We start from the raw sequence: 21,688 nt of genomic DNA, 5'->3' as shown, positions 1-21,688 counted from the left end.
CGGTAATGTCATTTCAACTATTTCCCCAGACAGTTTTGTCCCACCTATAAACCTTATTCTTATTGCCTTGGTTATTTCAGACTACGAGTCTCTGGAAATGACCTTCCGTGTCCCCTGTTCCACTCCCACTCCAACATTCAACGACCCAGCTCAAAACGAATGTTTCTACCTGACTGGACGAAGACCCCTCCCTCTGAGGCGAAATTTATAAAGCATTACAGTCATTGCCGTGGATTTGTGCTAGAAAGAACAATACACTATTTTTTAACTCATGTTGTCCACGCAACAGTAAAAGACTTCGTATCGAGAAAAAAGAAAACAACGAAATTTCCATCATGGCACGATGAAGAGACACGCCATACATTGCGGAATAAAAAAAAAAAAAAAAGCACGGGAACTATGGCGTAAATTTCCTAATAAACATACCTGTAAGAACTTTTCTTACGTAAGACGTCACGCAAAAAAATTACTGTAATGCAAATATTTGGATTATGTTCCGAAAATTTCAGATATCAGCATCAAGAACCCAAAATATTTTTAGTCCTTTATCAGGTCTAGGTCTAGAACTTCTACCACACCTCTTGTGATATTCAATGCTGACTGAAGTGCAGAAGGCGACAAAAGAACAGACATATTTAGTGAATTATTTTGCAATATGTACTCCAATGCAAGTACACCATCCGCTTTCCCAATTTAATTTATTTGCCCGTTCACGTTATCTCATAAATCTACCACTGCAGCAAAGGATGAATCACTCTTATTGACTTGAAAGAAGGCCCTGACAATATAAACTTGTCTTCCATGCGTTCCTCCTCCACCACTACCACCTGCTTAATTTTAACAAATGTTTTATAGCAGGCTATTTTTCTCTTCTCTTGGAAAACAGCTCCTGTCACCCCATCCATAAATCCCAATCAAAAGATAACATGTCATCCTATAGGCCTATATAACCTCTCTCAAACATGTCCATTGCCTGCGAGAAAATTATCAAAGATGGACTTCTCAAATTCATTTCCCTATACCAATACAGTTCAGCATAGCTTTATCTCAAATAGCTCTAGCCTTACCAACCTCAGTAACATACCTGGATATGCTATAAACAGTGTTTTCAACAATGTACGATTAAATGTACTCTCAATAATTTCAACAATATACTCTCCTATCGGAACAATTCTTTCTAGCCCTTGTCTCCCATATTCTTAATGAATTCGATTGATATATTATCTATGCCGGTTGTCTTTCCATTCCTAATCTCGGATATAGCTTTTTTAAACTCATCCCGAAGAATACTAAACCCTTTATCATCCTTGCCTACTTCATTTTCTACTTCAACATCTAGGCCACATGGTCTATTTCTACTCTTATGTAAGTCCTCAACATATTCTTTCCATCTCTCGCTGACTATCCTCCTATTCCTACTTTTGATTGCCATCATAATACCTTGGACTTATTTTCTCATAAGTTTCATAGATTTAACCTCCTTGTATATTTTCTCATATTTCCCAACTCTCTCTAATTCTTTTATGTCCTAGCATTTTCTTTTGTAAAACTCTTCCCTTGCTCTGTCTATTTCCCTTCGTAACTCATTATTTAACTTCCTGCACGTTTTTCTACCCTCTTCTGTATCAACCTGTTTCCATGTCTTCCTTTCCCTCATTTTCTGTAAGATCTGTTCTGTAACCCATGGTTTGTTAGCTAGTTAAGTTGAAACTAAAAAACCGTCTGACAATACTCGAAAAAGATGTGGACGTTTCAGAAACTGATACAGAGATTACAAAAATTCTGATGGATACAGCTGCGAAGATAAGCATTACGGCGAAGAAGTGAGGAAAGAATCTCCAAAGACAGGCTGTTGGATAGGAAAAAGGGAAATAAAAATTAATGACAACGCGACATTTCCATGTATTAAATTTTCTTCACATTCATTTCTAAATCCATGTCCCTGCAGGCGCCTACTAAAAATTCAGCATTTCTTTCTATTGTTTTTGTATCATCCTCTGTCTGACTCACATTATCAGCATGAAACATAACTTCGTAAGTGTCATTCAGATCTAGGACCTGGTTGCTATCTTTAAATTTCCTTATAGTGTATTTCGTAAAACCGAATAATAATGGCGACAACACATCTTGTTTCAGGCCATTCCCGGCGTGAAAGCTCGTGGACAAATATTTCTCTACTCGGACTTCAATTTGGGTTTCATTTAAACACATCTTCTTTAATTTAACTAGCTTTTTCGGTACATTAAATTCGGTAAGAATGTTGCACAATTTTTATCTTCTAATCTAGCTGCACACCTTTCTGAAATCAATAAATAATTAACGTACCGGTGTGTTGTATTTCTATTTTTCAAGTATTTGGTGCACGGTAAATATACAGCTGAAAGTTGATGGATTTCGCCTAAATTCGCACTCATAACCTCCAATAATTTCATCTGCGTAGGAATCAATCTTGCTAACAGAATGTTTGAGAGGATTTTATAGGATGTTGACAAAACAAACAAACAAAAAAAAAAAAAAAAAAAAATCACAATAGTTTCGTCGCCTTTCTTTGAATTGGAACGACGATTGATTTCTTTACACTCTTGTGGCAATTTCTCCTGTCCAAGTGAGAAAAATGAGTATGTGCAGCTCGTTCAATAATTCTTCCATCCAGCTAACATTAAATCAACGAAAATTTCGTCTACACCCAGAGTTTTGTATTTCTTTAAAACAATTTATATTTCTGTTAGGTTAGGCTCTGAAACACAATGGCTCTGCTGTATGCATTTCGCTTTCTCCACGAACTTTGTTTTTGTTAATTGTTGAGCAAATCGTGAAAGAAATAATTTCGCTTATCAAAAATATTATCCGTATCCGTCAAAATTGTTCTGTCCTTTTTCTTTAATATCAGGTAGTTCAAAAAGTAGTGAGTGTTTTGCGCACGAGATAGCTTTAATGTCTCAAATCTCAGGGTATATGAGTGGGAGCGGGTCAGGTCTAATGTAATTCGATAGCTAACAGCTGAAGCAAATAGATATGGAAAAAGTGTTGGAATGTTTATTATGAGTTGTAAGGTATTGTGCCGTGAAGATGAATGAAATTTTCCGCAAAACTGTGTTACCTTGTACTTTATAAGATATGTTATCAAAAACAACAGTCTAAAGATAATTCAGTCGCTTTCGTTCAGAAATTTCGATGTCCAAGATGCTCCTTGAACGGCGATCAATTACAGCTCAAGTTGATGATATTCTGTCAAAATTTGAGTATGACCACCATGTAAGTAGTCATGACATCGCTAATGACCTAAACAGTGTTACACCATTTGGTGGATGCTGACTATAAAACGAAGCTCGATATTTGGGTGCCGCAAGACACCACTCAAAAATATTTACTCGATGGATTTTCCATCCATAAGCGGAACGAACTCAAGCCATTTTTGAAACGTTGATCACAAATGACGGAAACTGGAGAACCTACGACAATTAGGTGCGAAAAAGATCGTGGTCGAAACGAGGAGAACGTCCACAGTTTGAGGCAAAGCCCACACTGACGCGCAAGAAGGTTATGTTATCCGTTTGGTGAGATTAGAAAGTCATCATACATCTAGTAATTAAAAAAAAAAGAAAAGAAAAGAAAAGAAAAGAAAAAAAAAAGAAACAGAACTGGTCAACAGATAGGTTGGTCATACATAACGTTGACAATGCCAGATCACATACATCTTTAATGACCCGAAATTTGGCTGGGAGGTTTTAATGCATTCATCGTATACCGCGAACCTGGTATCGTCAATTATTATTTGTTTCAGTTTCTAGAGAATTCCCTGAATGGTGTTAAGTTATTTTTAAAAGAAGTTTGTGAAAAACATGTGTCAATGTTTCACCAGACACCTCACAAGTTCTATAGTGACGGAATTATGATGTTGCCGGAAAAATGGCGGAAGGTCATCGAGCAAATTTATGCATATGGGTTTCATAATGTTATTTTCAAATCACAATAAATGTATTTTCAATTTTAACCCCCGAAGGCTCAATACATTTTAGATAACTTGAAATTCAAGTTTCTTTGTTCTAAAAGTTTTGGAAGTTTTTCGCTTGATGTCAACGAAATTTTGTACAGTTCTATCGTTCGGATTTTTTTATCCTGTTCCACCTGTTTTCTCTTCTCAGCTAGTTTAGCATATTCATATGTAATATAAACTAGCTATCTCGTGCTAATTTTCGTGTGCTAATTTTTCTTTCGATGAAATTTTAATGCTATCCCTAATTTTAACCCAAGTACCCTCAACACTAGTGCATTTCGAAACTTCTAAATCCAAAAATCTATTTAACACTTCAATCTTTTTTTTTTTTCCCTCTCGCCTCGCCCTCCTCTAATTTCTTTAAATTAAATTTCCACGTTATCAGATACTGATTATTTCCTAATTTCCGGTCTGCACCAGGTCCATTCTATATTTCTCTTACTCGCTGGGTTACGGCTTGTAATGTGCCTGCCCTATTTTTTATATTTCATGCTCCAAAAAATCTCACATTCATTCTATTTTGTTGAAGTCGTGTCACTGCTTTCATTTGATAGTTAATATGTGCCTGGTCATTTTTTTAATACTTCCTATTGAAACTTTTTTGACTCTATGGAGAAGGGAAGACTGCTTCCATTATTTTCAATAAAAAGAACTTTTTCATCTGCGTGGGTTCTAAAAGTGGCTCAACTCTTTGTGGAAGTAAGTCGTGGCAGATGCTCCGAGGTTCATAATGGAGGCAGTTCAGCAACAAGAATTTAAAAGAATAAACTGAAATAGTGATGTCATCATTTTCACTATTTAGAACATTTACGAGTACTCTAGTAATTCACAAAGAAGGGATAACATCTAAGGGAGCTCATTTCTACAACTCTATGTAAAACGATGACATCTAAGGGAGCTACTTTCTACAACTCTATGTAAAACGATGACAAAGTTAAAAATAGCATATTTGAACCTAGTGTCATTACTGTGTGTTTCAGATGTAAAGCATCACGAGCAGTAGCCAATGGTGCGCGATATTCCGCGCGGTGTGGCCGGATTGCGGACTCCTCTTTCCCTTCTCGCTCTTGCTCCAGTTGAGATTATGACATACATCGGCAACATTATTCACAATGTAAATATACTATTCCAGCAAACTCAAGAATTTTGACTGTGCATCCTAGAAGTATATATAGCAACTAAATTACTTACCTATTAACTTTTCCAGTGGATATGCTAAACACTCGTCTTCAATACTACTTTCACTATCGTTTATGTCAGTTAATATCTCGTCGTTGTCTGAATCTGAGTCTTGTAAATTTATTATCATGGGCTAAAAAAAATTGTAAACACAAAAAATAATTCTTCGAGCCCGGCTTCGTAGCACTTAAAAAAAAAACGCACTTGTACCCGGTTTGCTTAAAAACATTTTCAACTATAATTTTGGAGAACAAACGAACTACCACGAAAGAAAGCAACCCAGACGCTGATGAATTCTGTTTATGCTAGAAGAGAAGTTACGTTCCTACACAACTAGCTCCTTTGTTTCCTTATCAGTTTTCATAACAAATAACACTCTTGGGCTTGGTGTAGGTGTCACAAAAGCAATCTGTCTGATTCCTAAGCAACTCGATATACTCGAGTTTGTTTTGAGTTACGATAATTTATGACACCATTCAGATGACTGGTGCTTTTGAATCCCTTGTATAGGAGAAAAGAGGGAATAAAAGTCGCATATAATAAGGTAGTGAAACGTGAAAGAAAAAAGAAACAAAAAAACATACTGCGTTTTTTCTGTCGAATAAGGAAGAATCTATCTTGAAGTAAATTTCAAAACAATATTACGAACTTCCCATACTTTGTTCTTATGATGTTAGGCATATATATATATATGAACCAGATTGCAAAGGCGTGTAGCCACGGGGAAAAAGGGGGCCCTGTCTTTCCAAACTATTTCCAACTCCAAAATGAGGTTCATCTGGTATATGTTTAATAACCTTATTTAATAGTTAATGCAAATGAGGGACATTTATAATAAAATATGAATTTTTTTTAAAAAAATCAATCATCATCAATACGGTTTCTGTACCTAATTAAAACAACTAAAATTAATCATATGCTTTATATTCTCATTTCCCTAACTGGGCGCACACCGTATGAACTCTCTACTATATTATTGCATAATAATATCTGAGTTGATATTTTTTCGATTTTTTTTTTTTTTTCCTTTGCTATTTTAACCCACATAAACACAAAGTCAGATAAACCGACTGCTATAAACAGCATTTGATTTCTTATGAATAACTTACTGATTAATCTCCTACAATCCGGTTTTCAACTTCAGTACTGTCAAGATCCGTCTTTTGATAAGGTAGCATCGTGAAAATATAATATTAGTACAGCAGATTTCGTTAAATAAATGCAAGAATTGTGCGTGATGAAAGCATGAAATTTGGTGGAAAAATAGCTCACATAAAACTAAGTGCTAATATGATAGGGAGCCAAAAATATATGCCCAGTAACGACCTCTGGCGGTCATCTTAAAATGGCCACTCTGTGCCATGCATATAAATTTAGAAAACAGACAGTAACCTTCTTCTTTTTACTTTTAGCATAATGGCTTCTATTATAAAAATAGACCAGGATATTCTGGTGATTACAAGGATGTGTAATTTGTTGTTCTGCGATTGTTAGTTTCTGAGATATTGTCCGGGAACTTTGAAACAACATGGGAAATAAACCTGAAAGAATATACAAATTTAACAATAGAGTTTTTACTGGTGGTTTTAGAATGATGACTTTCGTTATATATATATAAAACAAGAACATTGTAATGATTACAGGGATGTATATTTTATTCCTGTACGATGAGTGGTTCTCGGGATATCGTCAGAAAATTAGAAACCTACTAGAAAAATAAGCAACTGAGAAGAAAGATCATTCACATATTATTTTCGTTCTTGTTAACCCTTTTGATGCTAGAATGTGTATTTAATTAATTATAAATACACATTCTAGTAAATTAATAAGCAGACAGTAAAAATTAATAATATAATAATGCACTGCCTTTTGTTATTGTTCTGTACTGTAATGGATATGTTTTAAAAGATCGCATATCAAGAAATTTAACTTACTTTATTTCAGTGAGCACTGTTGATAAATTTTATTGTTTTGTTAGCAAAGTTACTGTTAAATTAAATCTTAATTTTCACAATTTCCTTGACATTTACATAAGGCGGTGCACTGAATTTCATGTGACACGCACTTATAGTGATTGAAACATTTCTTATTTGAGCATCGACAAGATATACTTTCGATGCAAGCTGCTGATGTTTCAGGCAAAGTTATCCACTTACTTTCCCATCCACTTTCCCCTTTCATCCAGCCCCAATTTACTGGTGAGGGCAAATCCTGCATTTTAACACACGCTTGTTTCCAAATATGTCCTGATTGATAATCAGCTCTTTTAACACGCCGTAGCAGCGCATACTTTGTCGGTGGAATATTCTCTAAAATTTTCATCTTCTGAATGGAGACGACGTCTGGCGACATCTATATCTGTATCTGAAGATACACTGTCATACGTAACTATCACGAAACAGTGGATATGCGTCACTTTAGCACAGGAACGTGATAGAGAAAGGAAGGCTGCTGTCACATCTGGGTATCTTAGCCATGCTTTCCACGCTGATTTCTTCCCTCGAGTGCCAAATCCAGATAGAGTATCGCATCCTGTTATGGAATGGAATGTTGTTAATGCTCGTACTGTAAAGCAACAGCCACATCACGCGCTGAGATAATCCGGTGACTTTTTTCCATTCCCAGCTCAACCCAAACTTGTACCTCCGGATACTGTGCTGCAAAAGCAATGCTCAACACTATCCCATGAGAATGTAAAGTTTTATAATAATTTTGGATAATCCACACTAAAAAGCAGAATGGGCATGCAGTATGAGCCTAGTATCAGCTTCTTCGTGATTACATGGACTGAAACATGCAACGGAAATATCGGCGTTGCTAACAAGACTATCTCCCACTGTTGTTATTACTGTTCCATTGTCATGTGATATACTTGCTATACATGAACTCAGAAAAGAGAATAACTCTTCCTTTTTGTGAGACGATCGTAGAAATTCGTCCCACTTTCTACGTAAAAGAAATATACTTGGCGTAATTCTTGTTCGAATGCCAACACCCTTTCGTTGTCTTGTAGCTCTCTTTAATGAATCATTCGGTAGCTGTCCCAAATAATATCTACCCTGCCAGCTGTACGAAAATGTGCCTTGACATATGGAATTACACCTCTTTCCGCATAATCTTGAAAGTTTTACATTCCGCTCGTTAGTCGTATGAAGTGAACAATGACAGCTCCATCAAGTAATACTATATTTATTTCATCAAGCCTACCATGCTCTGAAACAAGTTGCCCCACACATCCTATTATGTCACTCTTTTTTGTGTAACGAAGTTGACTATACTCTCCAAGAGAAGAGGGCCAGACATGGTTTTCATGTCGAAAGAACTCGTCCAAATCACCACCTCGAACTTCGCACCCTATGTACAGACGCGAAAATAATTTCGTGTCACAGCGTATTGAAGATAAAGTACTCTTCAGTTTTGTTGGCTTTGTTGGTGGTATGCTTATTAAAATGAGTTAGAGCTTTCTCAACGGTTGTAGTACTGGCTCGATTGGCTCTTTTATTCTATTATTCATATACTGTTGAAAGTGAGCTAGAGCAACACCTTCAATTTGGATAACAGTCTTCTTTACTTGATCATGGGTGATTTGCTTTGTGACAATGTTAATAAAATCTTTTGATTCATCGTCGTAAGGGTTTCCCAGGTCCTGAAACGTATTAGAATCTTTTTCATGTATTCTATGAAATGCTGTTGAACACCAAAATTTTTATCGTGGTGAAGGTGAGAACTAGACGATGAATGATTAATCACTTCTCGGAATTCTGATAACAGTCGTGCAACCTCTGACCCCATATACACCACCGTCGAAGTTTACATGGATTTTCTGTAAGTCCTATTGCGCCATCGTCTCCTTTAACGATTGCATTGTATTGCTCATGCGCTTGATCAATTGGAATAGCAGAAAAACTATGTATCGTCTTATAGATGACAAAATTGCCATTGCTGAATTGGGTAGCAATCACTGGGTGCGTGTACTTTAATGTAACCATATATCTCAAATGAACAGGAAGATCACTGGGTGCGTGTACTTTAATGTAACCATATATCTCAAATGAACAGGAAGATCACTGGGTGCGTGTACTTTAATGTAACCATATATCTCAAATGAACAGGAAGACATCTTGCGTAATTAATACGGTTCATCGCAAAAAACAGGGACATATCTGAGTCAAACAGTCACAATACAACTGAAAATCACCTGAACGTAGTGATCTAACAAACATATTGAGGAGTAACTGAAGATGCAGTGTTGTGTACTAGTACTAAAATAATGGACTTTGTTTTCTGCGGATGCTGCACCACTCAGATATACTAATCTCGGTGCCACTGATTTCAGTAGCTTCAGTGTATGCTTCATGTAGCAGTACATTCAAAGCACAAGCAGTGATCTGATCAACCCTTCTTGTTTTCGTAATAGAGATGCATCTAGGAACGTTTCGGCATTTCCAGATGTTGCTAACTGGGCATCAACTATCAGCTGCGTCCATCCGCTCCCTTCAGGCTATCTTTCAATAAGTTTCAAGAATGCTTGTTCACTGTATAGGCCTCCAAGCATTATCACAAATTTTGCCTAGAGCAAAAAGAGGTTGATCAAATGTTGACAGGTGCTAATTAGGGAAGAGAAATAGAGAATACTTTTGAAACAAGTGTCAGAACATGTTCAGTAACTCCAGCAGAACTAGGTGGTTGTTTCACAAGTGGTAGGATAGCATCTATACAAGGCACTTTAATGGAGTTGTTCTTTGCATGATATGCAAAACAGGAAACAGGCTCATTATTGGTATTATCGTCTCTAACCAGCTGATTAACGTTATTTATCCATTCCTCTTCTTCCTTCTTTGCTGATACTAAAGTTGAGAGATCGCTGGCGTGAGACCCTTGTACTATAGGGACTGTTAATCGCTATCGGAATATTGGTCAGAGCTACACTGTTGTATAGAAGTCGGGAAGACTTGGAATTCCCTTCGTTGTAGGTCATATACTTATTCCATGACGATTTGGCTGTTGAAGCAGACAGGTTATAGTCTATGTTGTCTCCTGTAGCAACCGTGAACGCTTCCTTCACTAAATTTGGAGGACACATAATATTATTATTTTCAAACTTCTTTCAAAGAGACTCTTCATACAGCTTGACAGCTCAAGAACACGGTCGTATGAAACACTAAGTCCCAAATCAAACATCATATCGACTACTTGACGCTTTCGTACATGAGTGTGTAGATACAGTCCAAGCCCTACTGGCAAAGGAGGTTTACGAGAACGCTTGTGATAACTACTTTCAGGTTTACCACGTGCCGTTTTGCAGTGAAAAACCAGCATCAGAGAAATTGTTAAAGGATTAGTATTAGGATTTAGATTTCTAGACTTTCGGCATCTATGGCCATTTTAGCCCTTCACGTTTGAGGGATGATGTTCCTTGGCGAGCACATTATCCCGGGAAAGGGAAGGAAGGAAGCGGCCTAGACCTATATGTCTGGCACCACCTCAGCATTTACCTGATGTGAATGAGGAAAATCTAAAAAAACCTCATTCACGATGGCTGGCCTGAAAAAGGTTTCTACATTTTTAAGACCGAGAAGTCGAATCTGGAACCGCTCGCACCGAAGACGTGAGCGTTAGCGACTACGCTACGGGGAGAGAAATTTTTAAAATCGACTACGCTGAAACATAAATATAACTGCGGTCTTTAATGTGCGTCCCATATAGAAACATTCCAAATTATGTCATAACTCCTGCCATCTATGAATTTTCTTTTTTCTCACTTGCTTATTTTTCAAGTAGGTTTCTAACTTTTCAACAATATCTTGAGAACCACTCATCGTACAGGAATAAAATATACACCCCTGTAATCATTACAAAATTCTTGTTTTATATATATATATATATATATATATATATATATATATAATGAAAGTCATCACGCTAAAACCACCAGGAAAAGAGCTATTGTTGAATTTGTATCTTCTTTCAGGTTTATTTCCCATGTTGTTTCAGTTTCCGGACAATATCTCAGAAACTAACAATCGCAAAACAACAAATTGCACATCCTTGTAATCATCAGAATATTCTAGTCTATTTTTATAATAGAAGCCATCATGCTAAAACCAAAAAGAAGAAAGTTACTGTCTGTTTTCTAAATTTATATGCATGGCACAGGGCAGCCATTTTAAGATGACAGCCAGAGGTCGTTACTGGGCATATAGTTTTGGCTCCCTATCATATTAGTACTTAGTTTGATGTAAGCTACGTTTCCACCAAGTTCCATGCTTTCATCACTAAAGGCACAATTGTTACTGAAATCTGCTCCACTATATGTGCATAGTATGTATGGTGAGTTGAAATGCTTTCATATTCTGAAAGATATCATTTGTTCTCTTTTAAATGTGTGAAAAGCTTTCCTCCCCCTGAAAGTAATGTTTCCCTAGAACAGCCTGCTGGTTACACCCCTGATTCTCCTGTAATAAAAGTTTCACGTATGGGTTCGTTATTCTTTTCTCTACTTCGTAAAGTGGGCAGTTGATATGCTAATACAATATTTCCAATAAGTGCCTCTGGTATTGTCAAGATTCGCAGTAGCGCAAGAAGTCAGTGTGCAGAACTGCTTGTCGCGATATTGTCAACACCGCTCAAAGCCAATTGGACGCCGCGTGAAACCAACTCAAGGCCATGCCGCTTGTCATTTGAAACACACAATACTAGATAATAAGCCATCAGGAAAAGCAACTATACACGATGTAAACGCTTCAACGTGCAGAGTCATCGGCACCAGGAAACTAATGCAAATATACGATTTTTTACAATGAAACATCTTCACCTACATTAAGCTAATTCTATTAACACACTTACATTTTCTACACCCACTTTTTAATTATGGACATAAAAAAAAATTACAAAAGGCAATAGCGTTGAGGCCATATGTACCGGGAACTTTCAATTTGGGCCAATTTCTGATCGGCGGACATGCATCGCATCTTTCCTTATTTTACCCATTAACTTTAAAATATGTATACTGACAGTACCGTAAGAAAACATTGATTTATGAGTGATTAAGCATAGATTTTAAGCAATATTAAACAATAATTCTTTTCATACTTGAAATATAATATGTGATATCGATACTACTAAATCAAAAGTTTCCAGAATTATTTAAATTAATATCCAGTAATGAACAAGGTGGGTACACTTCAACATTTAACGTAATTTCAAAATGTATAAATGCACAATGTATGACATCAAGGGAAAATACAAGTAGTTACTCATATTTACTGATAGATGCTATGGGGTGCATCTTAATAAAATAACAAAGGTTGTTTTTGCACCCGTGATCCCCTTGTTTTAGTTTGTTACCTGTCAGATTATTAACATAAATTAAAAGAAGAGGATCACGGGTGCAAAGGTAAGCTGTGTCATTTTATTCATAGTTACTCTAAATTGTGTAATCCGGAAATTAAGACATCACTATTTTCGCTTTGTATTGAGGCCCACAGCCCGTGCTGTTTAGAAAGTAAAGTGGCAGCATAGTTACGAGAAGGCTGTTACACTATTTCAGTCGGTAGTTCGCGTACTCAACTTAGTTGTTCAGGAAAAACGAGGAAAACAAATTTTTCATTGAAAAAAGTGAAGTTTTGTTTTTTCGTGTCCCCTGAGGCGACTCCTTACTAAATGCGCAAAATTATTACATAATTTGAATGTTTAATCTGTTTTGTCTAACTATTTATGTTTTAGTGGTTTAAGGCAATTAGAAGCTGATCTATAGCCATTTAAATGTTTATATATAATGTATATATACTCTCTCTCTCTCTATATATATATATATATATATCAGGGCTCATAGTGGTCTGATCTCTTGTAAATAGTTGAAAAGTGACCAAAAGCACACGAAAAAGTGACCAAAATCTCATTATGCTCCTTTTTTTCTTTGTCAATTTCTCCATCACCTCTCTGTTTGTTTGTTGTTTTATTTCATCTTTTCTTCTTTAGTTTTCTGAGTAAGTGGAACCAGTTCTGGCCTATTTCCGAATTTCTTCATCCCAGACATTATATTTAACTTAGCATTGAGAGTTTTCAAAGCAATGAAATATTCAAATTCATCATCTACTCGTAAGAAGAACATACAAGAAGCATAACACAAGACGAACATGATAAACCACACAAATACACACACACAACGTTGAGCGGAGCGTTAACTATTACGAGAGAAAACTAAAAGACTATTAAGATAGAAGAAAGAATAGACCCAGAAGAGTTCTCAAGCCCATCTTGAGAGCTTAAGTATCCACCAACCATCCACTGTGCTTTAGAAAGAATAAAAGCTGAAGTGAGAATAAAGCTGACTGTTTCACATGTGGCAGCAAGTACTGACGCTTTTAGAAGAGTAATGGGTAACAAGTTTCTGCCTTTTTCCATTTATTTTTACATTTTTCTTAGAAAACTGCCAATGCAAAACATAAATCACTCGAAAAAGTCACTTTACCTTAAAAAAAAAAAAAAAAAAGTAACTTTTAGTGACAAATTTGAGAAAAAAAAAGTAACTTCTAGTGACCAACTTGAAAAAAAAGTGACTCGCTATGAACCCTGGTATATATATAATGACGATGAACATTATAAGAACCCGCTACTATTTGAACAAAGTCGTTGAGCTAACGTAAGTCACTGGGCACAACAGAACTGCTTGCCAGATGCTAAGGGGAACCTTACTTGATCAGCCAGTGTGATGCTTGTGCGCAGAATTTGAAAACCCAGCGATATATCAGTTTGATAGTGGCCAAATTGTGATAGCCAGACAATAACGAACAAGCATCTCGGAAACAGCGCAATTTGTCGGGTATTCGCAAGCTACCGTAGTTATTGTTTTTCAAAATGCGAAACGGGAGGTGAAACTAACTCCAAACGACAATGCGAAGGGCAATCACATCTCATTACAGATGTCGGACGTAGTACACTGTCGAGGTTATCAAGTGGACTTGATCATCTTTGGGATGTCACTGAACGTCAGATTCGACCTCATCACGGAATTAAGTGACTTGCGTATGCAGATGTGCGCCATGTCTCCAGCCACTTACCAAGCCCTAATTGCTTCCATGTCAAATCGCATTGGTGTTGTCCTGCGGGCACTGTGCCTGTCCAACGGTGAATATACTAGATATTTGGTAGATGGTCATAATGTTTTGGCTGATCAGTGTATAAATATCTCACGCTATGAACTCCTTCGTGGCTGTACAGCTAGTGTACGCGCCTTTGGCCTGAAAACTGTGGCCTGTGTGTTCAATTCCAGGTGGACCGGGACCTTTAAACCAAGATCAACGTGCCCTCTACATACATACACACATACAATGCAAATTTCTTTCGTTCGAATGGAACGAGATATAGGGATGTTCTTAAATCTGTTTTCACCCGTGTGCGTTCCAACAGTCTTGAACAGTACGTTTAAATATTTAAAAAAAAAAAAAAAAAAAAAAAAGAACTTGAAATCACTGCTAATCTCATGCGTCCACCACTACGACTGCTTACAGAGTTGGAAACTCAGAAAGAAATTTCCGATGTTCGATTATTTTTAAAGAAATTCCTATTTGTGAATGTACTGAACTCCTCAACACAATTTTTGTAAACAATCATATGAAACTTGCAGCAGAGAAAAGGTCAGTCACCGAAGAATTCACGAAGCCATTTACTATTCGAGTTTCGTAAAAAGTTTACTCGATCATTCCATAAATCCATTCCTGACTGCCACTATCGCTATAGTATCAAGTCCAGGGGAAAAAATAAAAATTTTGAAATTTCCAGTTTAGTTTTAGAGAAAAACTAACTAAAATATAATCTTACAGCTTATCTTAAAGTCGGAAGAGAGGATTCTTCAGAATGTTTCACCAGTCGCACACATAATTTGTTTTCGTAAACTGTGGGATTTGAAAGGTCTAGACTACTGTTACTTTCTTTCCTAAAGCAACAAGATTCCTAACATCAAAGAAATAGTGAAGTATGGAGGTAATACTCTTATAAATTGGTACAAAGTTCTATTTTTTAAACAATAATGATAATAATAAAACGTCTCGCTCACTGATTATGAAGGAAACTAGTTTCACTTAAGGAACAAGCTACGAAATCTGTTCTTTAAGAAACAGACTAAGAAAGGGACAAGTTTCTTTTGACAGAAAATGAATCAGAAAGAAACAAGTTTCTTTCCGAATACCAACTAGCATGCAGGAGCAATCTGTTTTCCTGCAGTTTGCGGCAAGTAATTCATTATTCACTATTCATTCTCCATATCAGTAAAATTTCTGCTACAGGACATCTATCCAGTCTGCTGCAGTCCTTTAAATAAAGACTTCTTTGCATTTAAAAAAAATGCGACTTGAGCGAAATCATCGATGAAGGTTGAAAAGAACTGAAAGTGATCACATCAGAAGTTAAGAGAAATGAATGAAGAACGATGTAGAAGGTGGTTCAAGAGTTTCATCGAGATTAAGATTAAACGTACTCAGAAACGATGAACATTTTATATTTATCTGATATATAATTTGTATATATTAGATAAATATAAAAGATCTTAATTTTATCAGCAAACTATATTTATTAAGCCAGTGGCTCGCAACCTTTTTTGATCGAAGACACTCTATTAAACGCCCACGACATCAGAACACATTTGTTTATTATTAATAATTATATAAATTGTAATAGCGTAAGCGCATAGGTGCCTATAAACTGGTTATTATGTAGACTGAGCATTGTTGTTACCGCTAGAGGCATTGACTGGTACAGTCTGTCTCAAAATTGATTGTAGCTAATCACTAGATGCTATATGATTTTAAAATTTCGAGATACACCGGTTGAGAAGTATTGTAATAAGGTAAGGTAAGTAAGTATTTACTTTATTTTATTTTTTTTCCGAATTCTATATAAAGGTGTATTACTATCCATAAAATGATATATTCTGTATAATATATCGAGCGTTATAAAACCTGTCTATACAAAGGTAGTTAAATCACCATAAAACCGGACTGTTTCGTCCCACAAAAATCAACCTTACTTTATTATTGTACACCTTCCGTCCTACCCGCCTCGTGGGGTACGAAGCTACGAGTGCACTTAGAAGTTCATCAGATACCACAGTATTTATTATTTAATTATTTATTATCAAGAACTTATACATCTCGGTGTTAGTAATACTTTGTATGAGGTAACAATGAAACTCTCACAGATTCTCGTTTTCAGTGCTATGAACCATATGCACTTGTACTTAATTTTGTAATGTGTCCTGGTTAACCCTGTATTGTATAACGTTTCATACAATTCTTTTTACATATACGGTTGTCATTCTTTAATGTAAATCATGAGTCATTACAACTTCAATACGCAACCATAGGAGGTCTGTAGTTTAATGGTTAGAGAGTTGGACAAACGTCCGCGTAGTCCTGCATTTGATTCGCGGCCAATGCACCAAACTCTCGGTGTCCACGTGCTGGCATTGTGTCTGTCGCTAGGCTGGACGTAGTTCGCCGATCGCTAAGAGAATGGGAGCAGGCTCAGGCTCGCGAAGGGCTGCCATGCCAGTGATTATTACTTATATTATTATTGTTATTTGACACACAATCTTAAAAATGACTTATTATAATGAAAATAAATATTGAAATTTTACGAATAATCATTGCTAAATTTATTATTTTATTATTTTTACTTACCACTCCCTCTGGATCAACTAGGAGCAAGTGTTTCTTTACTGTGTTTTGCATTCCAGTCAGCACGTACTGCCCCGGAGAGCCTTGAGATTCTCTTACTAAGAAGTCTCCGTCCTTTAAAAATAAATAAATAAGGATATGTGGATCAAAGACATTTAATGAAAACGACCATATACACACAAAAAAGACAGATATAAGTGATTTCACTAAACTCATCAGGTAGGGAGGGTAGGAAATACAAGGAAAAGAAAACAGTAAAGAACAAGTTCAGATGCATGTCATGTTAGAATGAAGGCGCAGCACACTTGGATGCTTTCATAACCAGTGGCTACCTGGGTCAGGCGGGAAGGCAGGGATTTCCGCCTAAGCCTCTTCAGTCAACAATAATAATAATAATAATAATAATAATAATAATAATAATAATAATAATAATAATAATAATAATAATAATAATAATAATAATAATAATAATAATAATCTTCTTTCGCTGCGCTTAGCATCGAAAGATTGAAAAACTGTTAATAATAACGCAATAAACCAGATCCTGTACGCAGGCCTGACGAGGGAAGGAGGAAGACATGCCGTAGCAATGAGGCCCGAACTGTTAACGGGAACTCTATATATATGTATTGCAGTAAAATCATCTTTCGGTGCGGTATTGATGGAAAGAATTATCAAAAGTTTCCGAGAAGTTAATCAAATATGGTCAGTTTATGCAACTGGGATATTAAGGATGAAATGTTACGGAACAGGCCAAAGGGGAAAGCAGTAGGATAGTGATCAGTGTATTCACTTCTGGTTCTAGGGGTCCTCGGTTCGATTCACGTTAGGATACTGTGAAACATTTCACTGTTTACTCAGTCCTTATAAACCAAAGTAGCTTAAAAAAGATCATGGACCTGGGGTGGTTCTCCACGGCCCTATCTGCACGGATGATAGTTGCACTTGTGAGGCAGATGGACTCTATTTATTTTGTTTTATGATACAGTGTTTAAAGATATTTTGGAAAAATGTAAGGATTTGTTGAGCGTTGTGGCGAGACTTTTCAAATTTTATACACATCTGAATTATCTTCGTTGTAAAAATACAGTGGTATACAGAATAACATTACAGGGTTCCCTCAGGTTTTGATTTTAAAAAATTCCCTGACTTTTTATACGAATTCCATGACATAAAATTCTTGTGAAATCGGCCTCCTCCCCTACAGCCGAACTTTCCTCACCAATTTGACACTTGGTCTTTAGCTTTTTTTTTTTTTTTTTTTAACTGATTTAGCTTTTTTGGAGGCAAAAATGTTCTTGTAGGCTTTGTATCTGGAGAACTATATATAGTGTAGCCAAACCAAAACTATCACTTAAGAAGTATAATGTGCTTATTCCGTAAAAAATACGAAAACTCGATTTAGGGGCTGTTAAAAAATTTTGTGGGTCTTGATCCAAGATCCAATATATTTCAATTGGCCCCTGATCCAAGATCCAATATATTTCAATCAAAAATCTTCTTGTACGTCTTATATCTGAAGAACTACATATAGAGTAGCCAAACCAAACTATCACTCAACTCAGTATCATGTGCTTATTCCGTAAAAAATACGAAAACTCTTAGGCACCATTCAAAAATTTTGTGGCCTTGCTCCAAAAACTAATTATTGGCCAAGATCGCAATTTTTTGATGCATTTTTGGATCATTCTTAAAATTCTTCTTTAAATACATATTATCACTTTTTTTTTAAGTGTTTAAAAACGCGTACACAATTGTCTACAAACACAATTACGTATCTCTACATAAAACATGTACAAATATGACCAAAATTCAGAAAAACAACAGTTTATTCGAATTAAAACTAATTAAATTGTAACTGAAAGCAAGACTAATGCAAAATCATGACAAAACATTGGCCTTCCTCAGGAAGTTACTGAGATTTACGTCAAAGAATTTCTTTTCATCTTGATCACGTTCAGTTTAGTATCACTTTCCCGTTTCAGATATAAACTCTGTTGCTCCAAGTCTCTTAGTTGTGCATCTAGTATTTTTTTCTCCCCACTTAGTACTTTTCGTAGCGTCTTCTAAAGCCTTTCACGCAAAGTTTCATCCTTCTGGTGATTTGCACGTATTTAATATCTCCTGTCACTTATACCTGGTTATGAATATACTTTTGTGGTACACCAATCATTTAATAAATATTTTCCATTAAGAGTGAGTGACTTGCTGACGGAAAACCCTCCTTCGACCGTTGCATTTCCATCTGAGAATGACGCCCAATTTCTATTATATTTCATAAATCTTTGCATTCTTCGGTAAAATTGTTATAAGTGGAGTCAAGTTCTAATTCGTTACAACTCTGGAAGAATTCATGAGTTCAGCTTTGTTTAGACTGAAAAAAGGGACTTATTCTTTTGTAAAGTTTTCAGCAAGCAATCTATGATATTAGAAGTGTGAAATTCATCTAGAAGAAGAGAGAACTTCCTTTGACCGATATGGAATAAATGCTGAATCACCTGAGGATCTAATAAAGACAAAACTTTAACTGCTTTGTACTTTAAGCAGACTTCTTTATTGAACTTTGGCAATCATAGAAATTAGGATGCAGCGATAGTCACGTAAAAATTCCAGTTTCTGTTGTTCCTTGGCCTCTGTTCCTATCTGTGCGAGAAGACACCTGGCAATCAAATTCAACGTCGACATTTTTGCTTAAAATACGATTTCTTCTTTTGTCACATCAACACTTAATAACCCTCTATCTGTACATTTCAACACTTCTGGCTCTACAAATCGAATCATGAGATCTCGTAAAAGTTTTCCTCAGCATCGAAGGTGAATGGAGCCACTGACTTTGAAACTACCGAGGAAGGGCTGATATTCAATGGATATTATCTTGCAGAATGCCAATATTTGGACTTTATAAATGGATCGCTTGCTGCCTTCTTGTGGATTTTTACAGGTCTAATGTTTGTCTGCTTTGCTTGTTGCCGGAATTTAATTACATAGTCATAAAAGTTTCAATGCTCTCTGAGAACAATTGTCACTTTCAAAGCAGCAGACGCCATAGCACTTCCATCTACCATCAGATATTACCATCAGAGATTTTGTGCATTCTGTGGTCTCAGTAAATTTTCTTCGACAAGATGAAGAGTTACTGAATAACTTGTGCAACAACGTAGTAGGTAGTGTAGTAGGTGAAATTTTTAATGTAGTAGGTTATATATACTTGAATCCACCAATTAAATACCAATTTCCATCGCACCATGGATAGTGTCCAAGCAGCATGTACTGATATTTACCAAGATCGAACTTTTTCTTGAATATCATACTTTGATAATTACTAAACTAGTTCGAAAATGTTAACCCTCCACCTAGTGTACATCACTGCAAGATGAATTAGTTTCCTAATGAGGAAAATGAGAATGCATTTCAAAGTCTAGCTGGTTTGCAGAAATGGAAGTTTGAGGTTTATTTCTTCGTGTTGGATATGTCAGAAGAACGTTTACGAAAATGTCTTCAAGCAAACGAACGTCTAATCAAGAATTGTGCCATCTTATATACTAAACGGTTAGAAGTAAAAGAAATTCAACTATTGGGCGTCTAGAATCAGGCCTTAATTGTATTTGGTCTGGCCTGAAGGGGGAAGGGGGGGGCTGACACCTGAAGGCTATGAGCGGAGGTAACAAAATCAATGATACTTGTAGATCCAAATTTGTTTAATTTGGGGCTTTAATATTCTTAATGAATATAATAATTACTATATATATAATAATATAACTTCCATAATAATTACTATTCAGAACTCTTTGTTACATATAGAATAGTAATTACACTTCCTTGCACATAAGTAACACGTGAAAGTATTTTCAAACTTGAAATTAATCAAAACAAAATTACGACCCTTAATAGGACAAGTGTCTTGAAATCTTTGTTGGTTTTAAATATAGAATTAAGAAGCTTTCAAAGACTGAAAACTTCAATAAAAATGAAAAAGTGTTTCTTTTATAAGTGAATGGTCATGTTTCGCGTCTGAATGTGATATTTTAAGGAAGTAGTATAAAATGAAATCTTTCAGTTTTCGTTCCACGATTATGTCCTGGAGGGTAAGATAATGACGAGAATGAAGGAAATGGTGGGGAAAAGGAAGTGGGATGAAATGGAAGGACTCCGAGAGAATCCCCCACACACGATTTTTATCCACCACAAAGCTCACCTGCGATCCAGCAAGGTACCAAACATACCAGTAGCGCTATACTACTGAGACACCACATGTTAGCTTTCTATTTCATGTTTTGTCGTAGTTGTACAAATCGTTGACACAGTATTTCTAGGTTTTGTCGTAGTTGTACAAATCATCAATCATTTGAATTATCATATTTGTTGAGATATATGGGCGTCAGCAGAGAGAATGGTTGCAGCATGACATTATTGAAGCGAGTCTGTTACTACCTGACTCGATTGGCATTTGTGTGTACATTTGTTCCACGATAACTCTCGTTAGCATATGCGATTTTAATTCAATTTGATGTAATTTTCTTCAAAATACAGAAATAACATACTGTTTGAGGTTACAACCCATCAAGAATAAGGGAATAAAATCCATTCCCATGTAGGAATTTTGATTATACTGTTACAGACCAGTTTGGATCCGTATAAGATTTCTTCCTATGAATGGCAGTTTCAAGTTAAGGGGACACGTTAATTCCTAAAAATACCTCATGTTATTTCAATAAAATAGAAAGTTTTCGTTTTGTTTTAAACATTCCCAAATTTTATGTTAAATAATGCAAATATTGCTTTAATGCAGTTGCCTTTGTTAATGTTGATTATGTATCTATCAGATGTTTTTATTTGT

General features: G+C 35.9%; 1 protein-coding gene across 1 annotated transcript in view; it reads right to left on the bottom strand.

Annotated features, from left to right (window-relative positions):
* Shc (SHC-adaptor protein) overlaps positions 1-21,688 on the bottom strand; it is a 141,414-nt gene that overhangs the window by 11,521 nt on the left and 108,205 nt on the right. The window contains exon 10 of the mRNA XM_081747789.1: positions 16,855-16,965. Coding sequence (XP_081603915.1) covers positions 16,855-16,965 — 111 coding nt within the window. The remainder of the gene's footprint in view (positions 1-16,854; positions 16,966-21,688) is intronic.

The sequence above is a fragment of the Thermobia domestica genome, chromosome 2, assembly GCF_964235325.1.
Source record: "Thermobia domestica chromosome 2, izTheDome1.hap1.1, whole genome shotgun sequence".
Taxonomy (NCBI): domain Eukaryota; kingdom Metazoa; phylum Arthropoda; class Insecta; order Zygentoma; family Lepismatidae; genus Thermobia; species Thermobia domestica.
The sequence above is the reverse complement of the archived record's forward strand: the minus strand, read 5'-3'. Positions and strand labels throughout refer to the sequence as shown.